Raw genomic sequence first — 14,276 nt, 5'->3', positions numbered from 1 at the left:
GCTTAACTGACCACTAGATGTCACTACAACACCAATACGTTTTCTGGCTTTTGGCAGTAGCTGCCTGAGCCGAGGTAGAATAGCAAGAAAGCTGCAGTGACTTCCCTTTAGGGACCTAATATTGCCCAATGTCAGCAGGATTTGCTTTAATTATTATTATTTTTTCAATACAGGTAAGGCCAAAGGGTGAATAAAGATACATTTAGGATAAGTAAATGGAAAGGGAAAGAACAGGTGAACAAGATAGGTCAAGTTGGGAGTATGACTGACCTTACTCCAGGTGTTCCGATTTCCCCTAGAAATGACACTTTCTTGGAAATAGTTTTTTGTCTTTGTGAGAAGAAATGTTGGCTGGACTGGGCTTTCAGGTTCCTAAAACAGCAAGTTATTATTATATAACTCACTTTACAGATACTCCAAAATCCATTTGAAACCAACTATGACTGTCTTTTTAATAAGAATTTGGATAATGTGCTCTTATTTAACATAAGGGCATGTTTCTTTTCTTTTTAAAAAAATGTGTTTTTATTGCTTTTAGAGAGAGAAGAAAAGGGAGGGAGAGGGAGAGAAGAGAGAGAAACATCAATGTGAGAGAGAAACATTGATTGGTGGCCTCCTGCATGCCACCTACTGGGGATCCAGCCTGAAACCTGGGCGTGTGCCCTGACTGGGAATCAAACCCATGACCCCTCTATGCTCAACCAACTGAACCACAACGGCCAGGGCAAGGGCATGTTTCTTTTCTTTTCTTTTCTTTTCTTTTCTTTTCTTTTCTTTTCTTTTCTTTTCTTTTCTTTTCTTTTCTTTTCCTTTTCTTTTCTTTCTTTTCTTTTCCTTTTTCTCTTTCTCTTTCTTTCTTTCTTTCTTTCTTTCTTTCTTTCTTTCTTTCTTTCTTTCTTTCTTTCTTTCTCTCTTTCTCTCTTTCTCTCTTTCTCTCTTTCTCTCTCTCTCTCTCTCTCTCTCTCTCTCTCTCTCTCCCTCCCTCCCTCCCTCCCTCCCTCCTTCCCTCCCTTCCTCTCTTCCTTTCTGCTTTTTTTCTTCTTTCTTTTTTAAAAAATATATCTTTATTGATTTCAGAGTGAGGAAGGGAGAGGGAGAGAGATAGAAACATCAGTGATGAAAATCATTGATCAGCTGCCTCTTGTCCACCCCCCACTGGGGATCGAGCCCACAACCTGGGCATGTTCCCTGACTGGGAATCAAACCCAGATCTCCTGGATCATAGGTTGATGCTCAACCACTGAGCAATGCCAGCCAGGTAAGGGCATGTTTCTTGATTGAGGCATATTTTATTTCTTTTTTCATTCTTGCAATATAGCCAAGTCTGTTACGACAGTAGGAATTAGCTCATTTTGTTTTATGGCCACATATTGCACCCTTGACCCCAGTCAAATCTTTTATAATTGCATATTTTTGGCAAGAACGTGTATATCATAAATTTATCTTCACTGATTTAAAAAACAGTTTGTGTTACTATATCCTTCGACATTGAAAAAAGGCATAATATTGCACTTAATTTAAAAATGAACCTAATGAATACATTCTTGCTTCAGGGCAGTACAATTTTATCAATAAGTCAAAGACCTAGATGCCAACTATTCTGTTCTGGAGTATTTGACAACTGGATGTAAAACTAGTTCACTTTGCCTTTCTGATTCCTAGGTTTTGGGAAAAAAAAATCCTTTCGAAGTAAATAAACTTAGTGGGAAAGTAAGCCTATTCCATGTGCTCCAAATCTCATGAACATGCTCTGACTGAACACAGCATTATTGATGCAAGACTGTGTTTAACATAGGCTGAGCTGCTTAGCTTTAACCCAGGGGAGTCATACCAGTGTGGGGAAGTGGGCAGAGGCTCTCTCTGTGTAAAAGGGAGTAGGAAAGGAATTGGGGAATGCAAGACTCTTTAATTCTCTCTATTTTAGAACCCCTATTGGGATGAAAATGCCATCCTTTGTGGGAAGTATTCACTCGGAAATGCTGCCCCATATGAGCTGAGGAAGTAAGGGAGCCCAGGTTTGCAGCAAGGCTTGTGTGGTCCTTCTGGGTAGTTTGGCCAACAGGGCCCACTGCTCAAGCTCACTGATGTTTTTGTCTCCTACAGGTGCATAGCTTTAGGAACTACTGGCAAAAACTGAACGCCAACCTGGAATATGTTAAGTACTCCAAGCCACACTTACACTATAACAACAGTGTGGTCAGGAGAGAGTGGCACAGCCTGATCTTGGAAGAGGTATGCATGAGTTAATGAGGACAAAGCCAGAAGCCAAAGCGTAGCATGTTAGATCCAGGTGATACCTGCAAGTCATAAGGCTGGCTTACATTTGCAGCACTCCCATTTGCCAGGCACTTTTACATTATTGCTACGATCTCACAACAGGCAGACAGAGGTGGTTCTCTGATGCTTCTTTGGGCGATGGAGCCCTTTTGTCTCTTGATTACAGTGGTCCATGAATCTATGCATGTGATAAAATGACAGAACTGTACACTCACTGTACCACTGTCAGTCTCCCGATTTGGATAGTGTTCCACATATAGTCATTTATATGAGATGTAAATGTTAGGGAGAGCTCCGGTACTCCTCATCTGAGATCTCTCTGTAGGATTGTCATATATGGTTGTAGTGTTGTTGTATGTAATATATAGTTGACTTGCAACCTCCTATAAGTCTATAATAGTTTCAGAGAAATAATTTTTTAATAATCTAGGTATTTTACCTGTTTACCTAGAAAGTATATTTATTTTTCCTGAAACTCTTAATTGTATTACAGTATGTCCTTGATGTATAAAAGTCACTCACCAGACTTCAACTTTCCCACCTCTGACATATTCTCACTCCTAGAAAACAGGAAAGAGAAGGTCCAAGGCGTACGTGAGGAATATTTTTGATAATGCAGTAAAGTAAGTAAAATTGGGGATTCGTGTATCTGTAAGATGGGTATCATTTGCATTATTTTCTTGGCTACTTTTCATGGAAGTAGCTTACATTTTTTGTGTATCCTTTGTGTATGAGGCTGTCAGTTTACTGAATGCAGCCACCTGGGCCCTATTCTGGAGTTTGATGCTAGAGTTTCTAGTGGAAAAGTTTATCTGTTAAGCCTTATAGGTTTGCATTCTATGGATGAATGATATAAGGAAGTGGTAAAGAAAGCTCTATTAATTGAGCACTTTAGGTGGGTACAGACAGAAAACTGACTTAAAAAGTGCTAGTGGGATGGTGAGCTGGCTCTTATTTTGAAAGCAGGTTTTCTGAATAGTGAGTCATCTCAGTGCTACAAAGTATAGGCCCCATTCCAACCTCTGTTCTATTTTCTGTTCCCATTATTTCGAATAACTGAGAGCTGCAATTGTTCTTAATTATTGTCATTGTTTGCACTAAAGGGCTTTGAGTTTTATAATTGCCTAATGTGGCTTTTGCCAAGTTGATTAAAGTTTCTGAGGCTTTCACCAGCCTGAGAACAGTTTCTGCAGGGGTTTTATGGGCTGATAAAGGAGGATTTCTTTGTATGGTATTGTGGCTTTCATCTAAAGAAATAGTGCTTCCTGTGTGAATAACATTGGCTAATTTCTTTGTAGGGTGATTTCTAACCTACAAGCAAGGAATTTGGGTAAGAGAAAACCCTGTATTCAAGCCTCTGGATTCCAGTCAGTGTTTTGTTTGTAACACCCCTCGTCTGTACACTGTGGGTTGGCAAGAAAACCACTTCCAACAGTGTGGCGAAGCAGCACCCTTAAACATCTTCCTGTCAGAGAGGCTGCCCGGCTCCTTCCATGTCTCTCTTGGCCCCAGGACCTTCAGGGACATGTGCTTTTCCTGGACGGTCCCTGAGTGCTGGCCTCTGGTTTTCATTATTTTCCCTCATGGAGTTGATCTAGTTAACATGCCTGCTGGCTGTACCCACAGGATGTACTTTGGAAATTCCCTTGTCTCAGGGCTACCTGGTCATACAAGGGCCTTTGATTGTGTGCTCCTTTCATTTTGGTTGACACTTGTGCACTCACTGGGAGAGGCCATAGGGGCACAAAGTGAGGAGCCTCTAGGTAAACACTGTGGTTGTGAGGGAAGAGCATGGGCTTGGAGCCAGACAGAACTCAGCTTAAATTCCAACTTTGCCACTTGCTAACCGTGTCCTCTAAGGCAAGCCATTTATCCATTTTCTGTGGTCCTCCTGGCAAGGGTGAAGAGAAAAGGGGAGTAAATGGGGTGATGTTTGTAGCGCCGACTACAACGCTTGGCCCCGTGTGGGATACCTGGGGTGGCTGGTTTATCATTAGTGTATGAGCAAGAAATGCTAAGACATTATTTCTGAACCAGGTGACTGGTGTTACGTAACCGCAGGGTGCAGGGGTGAGGGGCAAGGCCAGGAGTGGGGGTGGTTGGGGAAGAGTCTTGACAGCCAAGGGGGACATAGCTGGGTGAAACGGGGAGGGGGGGGGGAGAATGCTAAGCATATTCAGGGATGAGCCCTTTATGGTTTTGTCAGTGGAACTTTTTCCTGGCTCATAAAAGTCAATCTTTATTTGCGGGCCTGGATGTTTAGGTATATGTTGGGTGACCCTAACGGAAATTGTTTTACATAGCATGTTGCTGCACATCCGCAGCTGTGCACACAACCCACATGAACCATGACGGTGAACTTGTCAGCCAGCCCAGGCAGACAGAGCCTGGGCCCACTGCACAGCCCCAGGGACCAGCCTCTGCCCTGCCACCAGGTCATCCATGTCTGAAGCTAGGGTTCTGTCATCAGCACCAGGCAGCAGCAGTTGGCAGGGTCCTGTCCAGTGTGCAGGGGTGTGAATGTGTGTAATTCAGGGGTTTGCAATATGGGAAATGTTGCTGGTATGGTTTATTTCTGTTGTGCTTACCCTCCTTCCTTCTGTTAGAGCCCCTCCTGCTCTATCCTTCAGGCCTGCTCGCATCCTGTGACTAGTCATTTTCTCTTGACACCCATTTGGGAACTTGCCCCCTTCTCTCACTACTTTGCTTATGCTAGGTTCCTAGGAAGGGTGACATCACTGTCAGAGGTGGAACACTGTGTGATATTCAGGGCTGCTGGGCTCCAGCCTGCATTACTTCATCTTAATCATGAAGGTTATGTAGGATCCAGGTAGGATTTCTCCCGAGACATCCAGAGGCATCCATGCCCTCCCATGAGGGGATGTCAGCCCAGGTACCAGCTAGTTTGTCTTCCTGACCAGCTGTGCCTCAGCAGCTCTGGGACAGGAAGAGCAGGGCAGAGGTGTGAGGTGCCCTTAGAGGAGTGTTAGGGCAGATCTTCCAGTCAGGCTGCTTGCCTGCCCTTCCAGCCTTGCTGGGGAAGTACAAGTCATGGTGGAGAAAGTGCCATTCAATTTGACCTTACATGTCACTTTTCCATCTTGATTTAGTTTCCTTTCAGTCTGAAAACTTATGCCAATTAGTATTATTGCAACAGTAATTGACTGGTCCCCTCAGTTTAGTAATTCCCAAAGACACTGAACTGTGGGAGGTCAGAAAGAAGAGAGTTGTGTGATCCTTCCACCAAGTTCCTGTCCCTGGGTTTACATCCCCCTTAGAGTTAAGAGAGGTTACTCTGTCTCCAGTGGAGCAGAAATTCTTAGACAGTGGTGAGTTTTTGTGTTGAAGAGAAATCAAAGCCAGAGCCTGTTGGTGTTGGGATATGTGTTCCTTCTTCATCTTTTCCTTTCTTCCTCCCTCCCCTCCTTCCTTTGTTCCTCCCAGGTCTCTACCTGTCTCTGTTGCCCAGAGCTCTATGTGAGCCACCTGAGAGAGAAGTTCAGCTTGCAGGACTAGGTCACGCTAACCCAGTGAAAACGTTTTATTTTATCGGGGAACTGTTATGTTTTCCCAATGACTAAGAGAGGGGAAACCCTGACTGATTCCTCTTTCTTCCAGCCCATTTCCTGTAAACCACTCTGCTTGACAATTGCTCTGTTTTGTTTCAGAGCCAAGATTGATACCTCTCTTCCAGGAGGAAGACAACCACCAGAGGCTGCTTGTGGGACTGGTAAGCGGTCTGTGGGCTGTTTAGGCAGAAGCAAATGATGGGCTCCACAAAAGCAGAAAGGGCTAGATTGTACTTCTCATTCGTATCTTGTTTTTCATTCTTTCAACACTGAGTTGTGCCCAGCCACTGTAGGCCCTGTGCGTTCAGTGGTGAGGAAAGCATATATGATTTCTGCCCTCTTGGAATCATAGTCTAGCAGGGGAGACACACATTAATAAATTACCCCAATAAATATTTAATTACAAAACATCATAAGGAAATGTACATTGAGAGTGTTTAAAATGAGGAAAAAACAATGTTTCTGTGGCATTTGTATTTCAGGTTTAAAATAAAACAGAATGAAGTATTTTTTCCCAAGAAGTCCTACTACTAGGAAGACCAAAGAAATAGAAAGTAAAATAAATTAAGACCAGAATTGGTAAATAACTCCAAAATCTTTAAAAGACTAATTAGAGACATCAGGAAAGTCTAATAAAACATTTTTAATTCCATACAAGCTTAGGAATGGGATAATCTATTACTAGATATGGCAAGTTAAAAAATATGAGAAAAGTATGTATAAATACATATTCATACACGTAAAAATTCTAGTTAAACAAAGTATCCTTGGCAAATGGAATGACCAAACTTGAGCCAAGAAGAAATAGAAGACCTGAAAGCATAACAAAAAAATAATTAGAAAAACATGTCAAAGATTATCTCCAAAAAAGGCCCCATGTTATTTAATGAGTCTGTTCTTTCAAACTTTTAAGGATCAGGTCATTCTCATGGTATGTAAATTATTTTTGAAAAAAGCTTCTTAACCACTTTAAAAAACTAGCATAACCTTAAAACCAAAATCTGACAATGATCACTTTTACTTATGAATATAGATACCACAAGCTTAAAGTACTTTCCAGTGGTCTTTTTGAAAATATTGTACAGTGTATCCAAGTGGGGTTCTTTCTAGGAAAGTTTAATATTAGGAAATATATTAATGTAATTTATCACATTACTAAGTCAAAGAGGAAAAGTTGATAAAATTAAAATTCTACTTTCAGAATATAGTAACTCAATAAGACAATAATCTAATACTAATAGTCAACACCCTTCTTAATGGAACGTTGGAGGCATTCCTCTTAAAATCAGAAAGAAGTTAAGAATCCTTGTGATATCCACTAAAATTTTACATGGTTCTGGAACTTCTAGCCAATGCAATAAGAAACAAAAGTAAAAGAAGATGTTAAGACTGTCTAACACTACAAACAAAATAATCAACTGGGAAAATGAAAAATAAGGATCAAGTTAGTAAGTTGGTGACTCCATTTTTATTTTCTTTCTTTTTAAAAAAAATTAGGATTAACTAGTTAGAAATAATAATGGAAAAAAATATTCTGTTTACAAGTACTTAGCATCTAGGTTCATAACATACAAGCAAAAAGCCAATAAAATTTCTCTGACAGTTGACTGAATGACTGAGTTGACACAGTAAAGAGATGTGAGACTGTCATTACCAGATATCTGAATGTGTTGATATACATTGACAGCAACAATATGGTGCTTGTACAAAAATAGACAGTCAGTAGGCTCTAGTTTAAATTAGAACCTTTAGGCGGGGGAAGATGGCGGCACTGGGAGCAGAGCACCCTTGCTCCCAGCCACGGACTCTATTTACTGCTAAAATACTGTGTAACCAGCTTGGAAAAAACAGAGAAATACACCTGAGTGGACATATTTTGAGTAGGGAGCACTGGATAAACATCACAGAGTCTGGTAAGGGGGGTCATAAAAAGGGGGAGTCCCTCCCTGAAGACTGTGCTGGGCTTTGAGGCCCTAGGGCTAGATGCTGCAAAGCTCCCTCCCCTTGGGAATGTGGACTGGCATCCAAAAGCTGGGATCTCAATCCCTGAGCAGAGGAGAAGGGAGAGCCCCATGGGGAGGGAAGAGGGACCCAGGGGAACAGTCTGCCTGCGAGGAGGGACTGCACCTTCCTAGTTAAACAAAGCTTCTAATGGTGGCTGTGATAGGTGTCTTTCACACCAGGTGCTGACCATAGGAAAGGCAGTCCCACAGTGTGTGGCTCCCAAATAGAAAGGATCCAGAGGTCTCCACTGAGCAGCCACATTCAGGGACCCCCTGCCTTCCTGTAAGGCATTGTTTAGAACACTAGAAAGCATTTAATCTGTGTGGTGCATGGAAGGAGAAGAGAGCCCTCCTGCCACCAGAGACGGTGGAGCTGCTGTGGGGTGGATAGGTTCTCCAGCCAACTGAGCTCCTGGAGGGGTGAATCTGGGAGTTTTGATTGGCCCTGAGGGGTGCCTGGGTAGCATGCAAGGAGCTTCCCCAGATTTACTGAGATCAGCTGTGCAGGAGAGCTGCATGGGGCTCACTTTGTGACTCCACGTGCTTGGTGCCTAGGGGTGGGGGTGACAGGTCCTTGCAAGACAGATTCTCTGCTTGTGTGTTGCTTTGTGTGTTTTTGAGTTTTTGATCACTATGCGGGTGTCTACCTTCCTGGCTTGCATTGGGGTGATGGACCAGTGAAAGCTGGAATTTATGTCTGCATTGTGGAGAGTTTGAAATTAGCACACTGCCTGCAATCAGCCAACCAGAACTGGGAAAGTAGGGGCGAAGCATGCCTACCTCTCCTGCAGGCTAGGAGCACCACCCCCAACAGGAAAAGGGCTGGTTCAACTCACTGAAGCCCCAGATATCCCCCACAGGGCACAGTCCTGAGGGGGGAGGGAGAACAGCTCACAGGAGGACATTACAAGAATAGGACTCTCAGGGACTATTGTTTGGGAACTGGAGGAAAAGCTTAAAACCCCTGCTGGGGGTTGGGAAGGCAAAGCACTCACTGGGATGTTTTTTAATCAAATCCACTGAGCCCAGGCTGCTGAAACTGCCCATACAGAAAAGGAAGCAGAGTGAAGTCAATCTGAAACTGCAGCAGGCCATTGTATGGGGAATTAGAATTAGAGGACAAGGTAGAGACTGAGGAGCTGGCTTTGAAGCAGAGACTAACTTCCCCACAGTGAGTGCCTGACAGCAAAACCTCTAAGTAAGGGGAGTGATATCCTGAGCTACACTGGCCATCCTGCACCCTGAAGACTCTTCAGAAGTCTCTGGAGTAAGACCAGGCAACCACAAAGGGGAGGCAAAATAGCTGACAAGTGGAGGTGGTCCACAGAGAGCCTCAGGGCAGCCAACTACTTAAGGACAACAGAGCCAAACCTAGGCAGCTCCTGACATTGGCTGATACACAAGTACCTCCAGGAGAACTGAAATCAGCATACAAAACAGTGAGCCGCAGACAACATAAGCTGCCCAGATGAAACTCACCTGATTGACTTTTTATTTCCTTGGGAAAAAGAGAAAATAAAAAGATTTTTTCTTTTTAAATTTTTAAATTTAAAAATTTTAAAAAAACACTTGTTTTGCTTTGCATGTTTATTTCTTCTTCTTTGTTTTGTTTTGTCTTTTGTTCTATTATCAAGATTTTTCCTGATATTCTCTGCTTAATTGCTGGGACATTATCATTATAACCAATAAGTTGACTGCTTTTCTCTATCATTTTACCCATATCTCTTATTGGACTCCCTCCCTACCCTTGTTTTATCTCTCTCTCTTCTCATTCCATTGGCCTAACTTTTAAAAAAATTTTCTCCCTTCTGTCTTCCTGTATTTTTGTTTGATAGTTTCTGTTTATATCTTTACTGTATTTTTATTTTTTGTTTTCAACTGTTTTCCTATTCCTATGCTCTACCATTAATTTTTTGCTCACCATTCTTTTAGAATCTTCCTCGGTCCCTTTCATCTCCCAGTAGCTTCTCTATTTTTTACTTTTTTTTTTAGTCTATTATTATTATTTTTAATTTTTCTATTATTATTAGCAATAATATCCTTTTCTCTCTATTTCTCTCTCTATCTCTTTTTTTCTTTTCTTTCTTTTTGCTTTAGCATTTATGTTCTCACTTCACTCTCCCAATTCTATTTTCACTTGGGACATTTTCATTGTGATTGTCAAGATAGCTTGTAAGATACTGCTTGTTTCCTGGCAGTTTGGTTGTGTGTTGTCTTGCCTTTCCAGCACTTGTACAACAGCTCACATGACGTGGTTGGGGCTGAGACACACAGTTAGCCAACCTGAAATGAGAGTCCTCCCAAGAATGGGTCAACAACAATCTAGACCCAATCACAACAGGAGAGCCCAAAGAACCCAGAAAAGGGACACACACAAAAGGGACACACTTAGAGCAAATAGCTCAAAGTATAAGGAAAACACACCTCTGGGCTCCACTGGACATACACTACAAAAATCCCACCCCACAAGACTGGGAGACAGCAACTATATTAAGTATATAGTTACAAACACTAATAGCCACCAACATGGGGAGACAAAGATACAACCTCCAAACTAAAGAAAAGGGAAATTGCCAGAAAAAGACCTTGATGAGATGGGCGTAAGCAAGTTATCAGAAATAGAGTTTAGAGTAATGGTTATAAAGATGCTCAAGGAAATTCATGAGAACAAGACACTTAATGGAAAGCTCAAGGTATTTAGTGAAAACATGAAAAAAGAGATAAATATAAATAATAATCAGACAGAAATGAAAAATACTATATTTGATATCAAAAATATGCTGGAAGGAATTAAAAGCAGGCTGAATGAAGCAGAGGATAGAATAAGTGACTTAGAAGATATGGTAGAGAAAAACAATCAGAGCAGCAAAAAGAAAAAACACTTAAAAAGCCTGAGGACAGTCTAAGGGAGCTTTGGGACAATATGAAGTGAAACATTTGCATCATAGGGGTATCAAAGGGGGAGGAAAGAGAGCAAGGGATAGAGAATTTGGTGGAGGAAATAATAACAGAAAACTTCCCTATGCTAGTGAGGGAGAAAGCCAAACAAGTTCAGGAAGCACAGAGGGTTCCAAACAAGAGGGACCCAAAGAGACCCACTCCACTACATCATAATTAAAATGGCAAATGTTAAGGACAAAGAGAGAATATTAAGGACTGCAAGAGAGAGACAAGCAGTGACCTACAAGGGACCCTCCATAAGGCTGACAGCAGAGCTCTCAACAGAAACTTCAGGCCAGAAGTGGGTGGCATAAAGTTCTCAGAGTAATGAAAAGCAAGAACATGCAACCAAGGCTGCTTTATCCAGCAAGGCTATCATTTAAAATTATAGGTGAAATAAAGAGCTTCCCAGACAAAAGAAGGCTAAAGGAGTTAAGTACCACCAAAACCAGCACTGAAAGAAATGTTAAAAGGATTGCTCTAAGAAAAAGAAGAAATATTGAGAGAAGGGTACATCAGCATAAAGGGGGAAAATGGTATTAAATTAGTATGTATGAATAATAACCTTAAATGTAAATGGAATAAATGCTCCAATCAAAAGACATTGGGTAGCCTGGCTGGGCGTGGCTCAGTGGTTGAGCATCGACCTAGGATCCAGGCAATGGGGGTTCGATTCCCGGTCAGGGCACATGCCCGGGTTGCGGGCTGCAGCCAATCAGTGACTCTCATCATTGATGTTTCTGTCTCTTTCTCTCCATCTCCTTGTCTCTCTCGGAAATCAATAAAGATATATTAAAAAAAAAAAGACATCGGGTAGCTGAATAGATAAGAAAACAGGACCCAAATATATGCTGTCTACAAGAGACCCACCTGAGAGCAAAAGATTCACACAGGCTAAAAGTGAATGGATGGAAAAAAATATTCCATGCAAATGAAAACTGAAAAAAAGCTGGAGTAGCAATACTTATTTCTAACAAAATAGACTTCAAAATAAAGACCATAACAAGAGACAAAGATAGTCACTACATAATACTAAACGGATCAATCCAACAGGAAGAAATAATCCTAATAAACATTTATGCACCCAATATAGGAGCACCTAAATATATAAAAAACTTCTTGGCAGACTTGTTTTTTTTTGGATTCAATCATCTTTATTAGCCTATCAATGTTATATTTTATACATAATATCTATTTGTCTTTTCAAAGAGATCTACTTTTAGTACATCATGTTAATAGTAAAAAGCCAAATAAGATGGCTAAATTTCAACCTAACATTTTAATAACCTCTGGACAAGGCAAGCTATAAAGTCAACCCCAAATCTATGGGACACAGTGAAAGCAGTCCTGAGAGGAAAGTTCATAGCAGTACAAGCCTGCCTCAAGAAACAAGAAAAAGCTCTCCTAAACCATCTAACACAACTAAAAGAACTAGAATGAGAACAGCAATACAATCATAGTGGGGAACTTTAACACCCCACTGTCATCACTCGAATGATCATCAAGACAAATAATCAACAGGAAAACACAGATTTTAAATGACACACTAGACCTAATGGATTTAATTGACATTTACAGAACATTTCATCCCAAAGCAGCAGAATACACATTCTTCTCAAGTGCACATGGAACATTCTCAAAAATAGATCACATGTTAGGGCAAAAGGCAAGTCTCTAGAAATTCAAGAAGACCGAAATCATATCAAGCATCTTCTTGGACCATGGTGCCATGAAACTAGAAATCAACCACTATAAAAAAACTCAGTAATATTCAAACACATGGAGGCTAAATAGCATGTTATTAAACAATAAATGGGTTAACAATGAGATCAAGGAAGAAATCAAACACTTCCTGGAATAAAACGAAAATGAACAGTCAACAACCCCAAATCTATGGCACACAGTGAAAGTCCTGAGAGGAAAGTTCATAGCAGTACAAGCCTGCCTCAAGAAACAAGATAAAGCTCTCCTAAACCATCTAACACAACTAAAAGAACTAGAATGAGAACAGCAAGAAAAGCCCCGATGAAGTAGAAGGAAGGAAATAATAAAGATCAGAGCAGAAATTAATGACATAGAGACTAAAAAAACAACAAAAAAATCAATGAAACCAAGAGCTGGTTCTTTGAAAAGATAAATAAGATTGATGCACCGTTAGCCAGACTCACCAAGAAACAAAGAGAGAGGACCCAAATAAATAAAATCAGAAATGAAAGAGGCGATATAACAACTGATGCAACAGAAATACAAAGAATTATAAGAAAATACTATGAGCAACTATATGCCAACAAACTGGACAACATGGATGTAATGGACAAATTCCTAGAAGCATGCAGTCTTCCAAAGCTGGATCAGGAAGAGGCAGAAAACCTGAATAGCCCAATAACAACTAATGAAATTGAAGCAGTAATTAAAAAACTCTCAGCAAACAAAAGTCCTGGACCAGATGGATCTATAGGCGAGTTTACCAAACATTTAAAGAAGAATTAACACCTATTCTCCTCAACTATTCCAGAAAATTCAAGAGGAGGGAAAACTCCCAAACTCTTATTATGAGGCAAGCATCATCCTAATCCCAAAACCAGATAAAGACACTACAAAGAAAGAAAATTACAGGTCAATATCCCTGATGAACATAGATGCTAAAATCCTCAACAAAATACTAGCAAACCGAATCCAGCAATACATTAAAAAGATAATGCACCATGACCAACTGGGATTTATTCCAGGGATGCAAGGCTGGTATAATATCTGCAAATCAATAAATGTGATACATCACATAAACAAAATGAAAGACAAAAACCATATCATCATATCAATAGATGCAGAAAAAGCATTCGATAAAATCCAGCACACATTTTTGAAATAAACTCTTAGCAAAGTGGGAATAGAGGGAACGTACCTCAACATAATAAAGGCCATATATGACAAACCTACAGCCAGCATTATACTCAATGGTCCAACTAAAACCATTTCCCTTAAAAACAGGAACAAGACAGGGATGTCTGCTTTCACCGCTCTTATTTAACATAGTACTAGAAGTCCTTGCCACAGCCATCAGACAGGAAGAAACATAAAAGGAACCCAAATTGGAAAGGAAGAGGTAAAACTGTCATTATTTGCAGATGATATTGTATATAGAAAACTTAAATTCTCTATCAAAGAACTTCTAGATTTGATAAATGAATTTGGCAATGTAGCTTGATACAAAATTAACATCTGGAAATCGATGGCATTTTTGTATACCAACAATGAATTCTCAGAAAGAAAAACTAAAAAACAATACCATTTACCATTGCAACTAAAAAAATAAGATACCTAGGAATAAACATAACTAAGGATGTAAAAGACCTGTAATCAGAAAACTATAGGACACTGAAAAAAGAAATAGAGGAAGATATAAACAAGTGGAAGAATATACCATGTTCATGGATTGGAAGAATTAATATCATTAAAATGTTCATACTACCCAAAGCAATTTATAGAT

General features: G+C 40.4%; 1 protein-coding gene across 1 annotated transcript in view; it reads left to right on the top strand.

Moving 5' to 3' along the window:
• The window catches only part of GSAP (gamma-secretase activating protein), a 102,987-nt gene that overhangs the window by 62,069 nt on the left and 26,642 nt on the right, over positions 1-14,276 (top strand). The window contains exons 20-23 of the mRNA XM_081147164.1: positions 2,104-2,232; positions 2,842-2,900; positions 3,576-3,607; positions 5,946-6,007. Coding sequence (XP_081003290.1) covers positions 2,104-2,232; positions 2,842-2,900; positions 3,576-3,607; positions 5,946-6,007 — 282 coding nt within the window. The remainder of the gene's footprint in view (positions 1-2,103; positions 2,233-2,841; positions 2,901-3,575; positions 3,608-5,945; positions 6,008-14,276) is intronic.

This window comes from Miniopterus schreibersii (assembly GCF_964146895.1).
Source record: "Miniopterus schreibersii genome assembly, chromosome: 9".
Taxonomy (NCBI): domain Eukaryota; kingdom Metazoa; phylum Chordata; class Mammalia; order Chiroptera; family Miniopteridae; genus Miniopterus; species Miniopterus schreibersii.
This window is presented reverse-complemented; position numbering and strand designations above follow the sequence as displayed.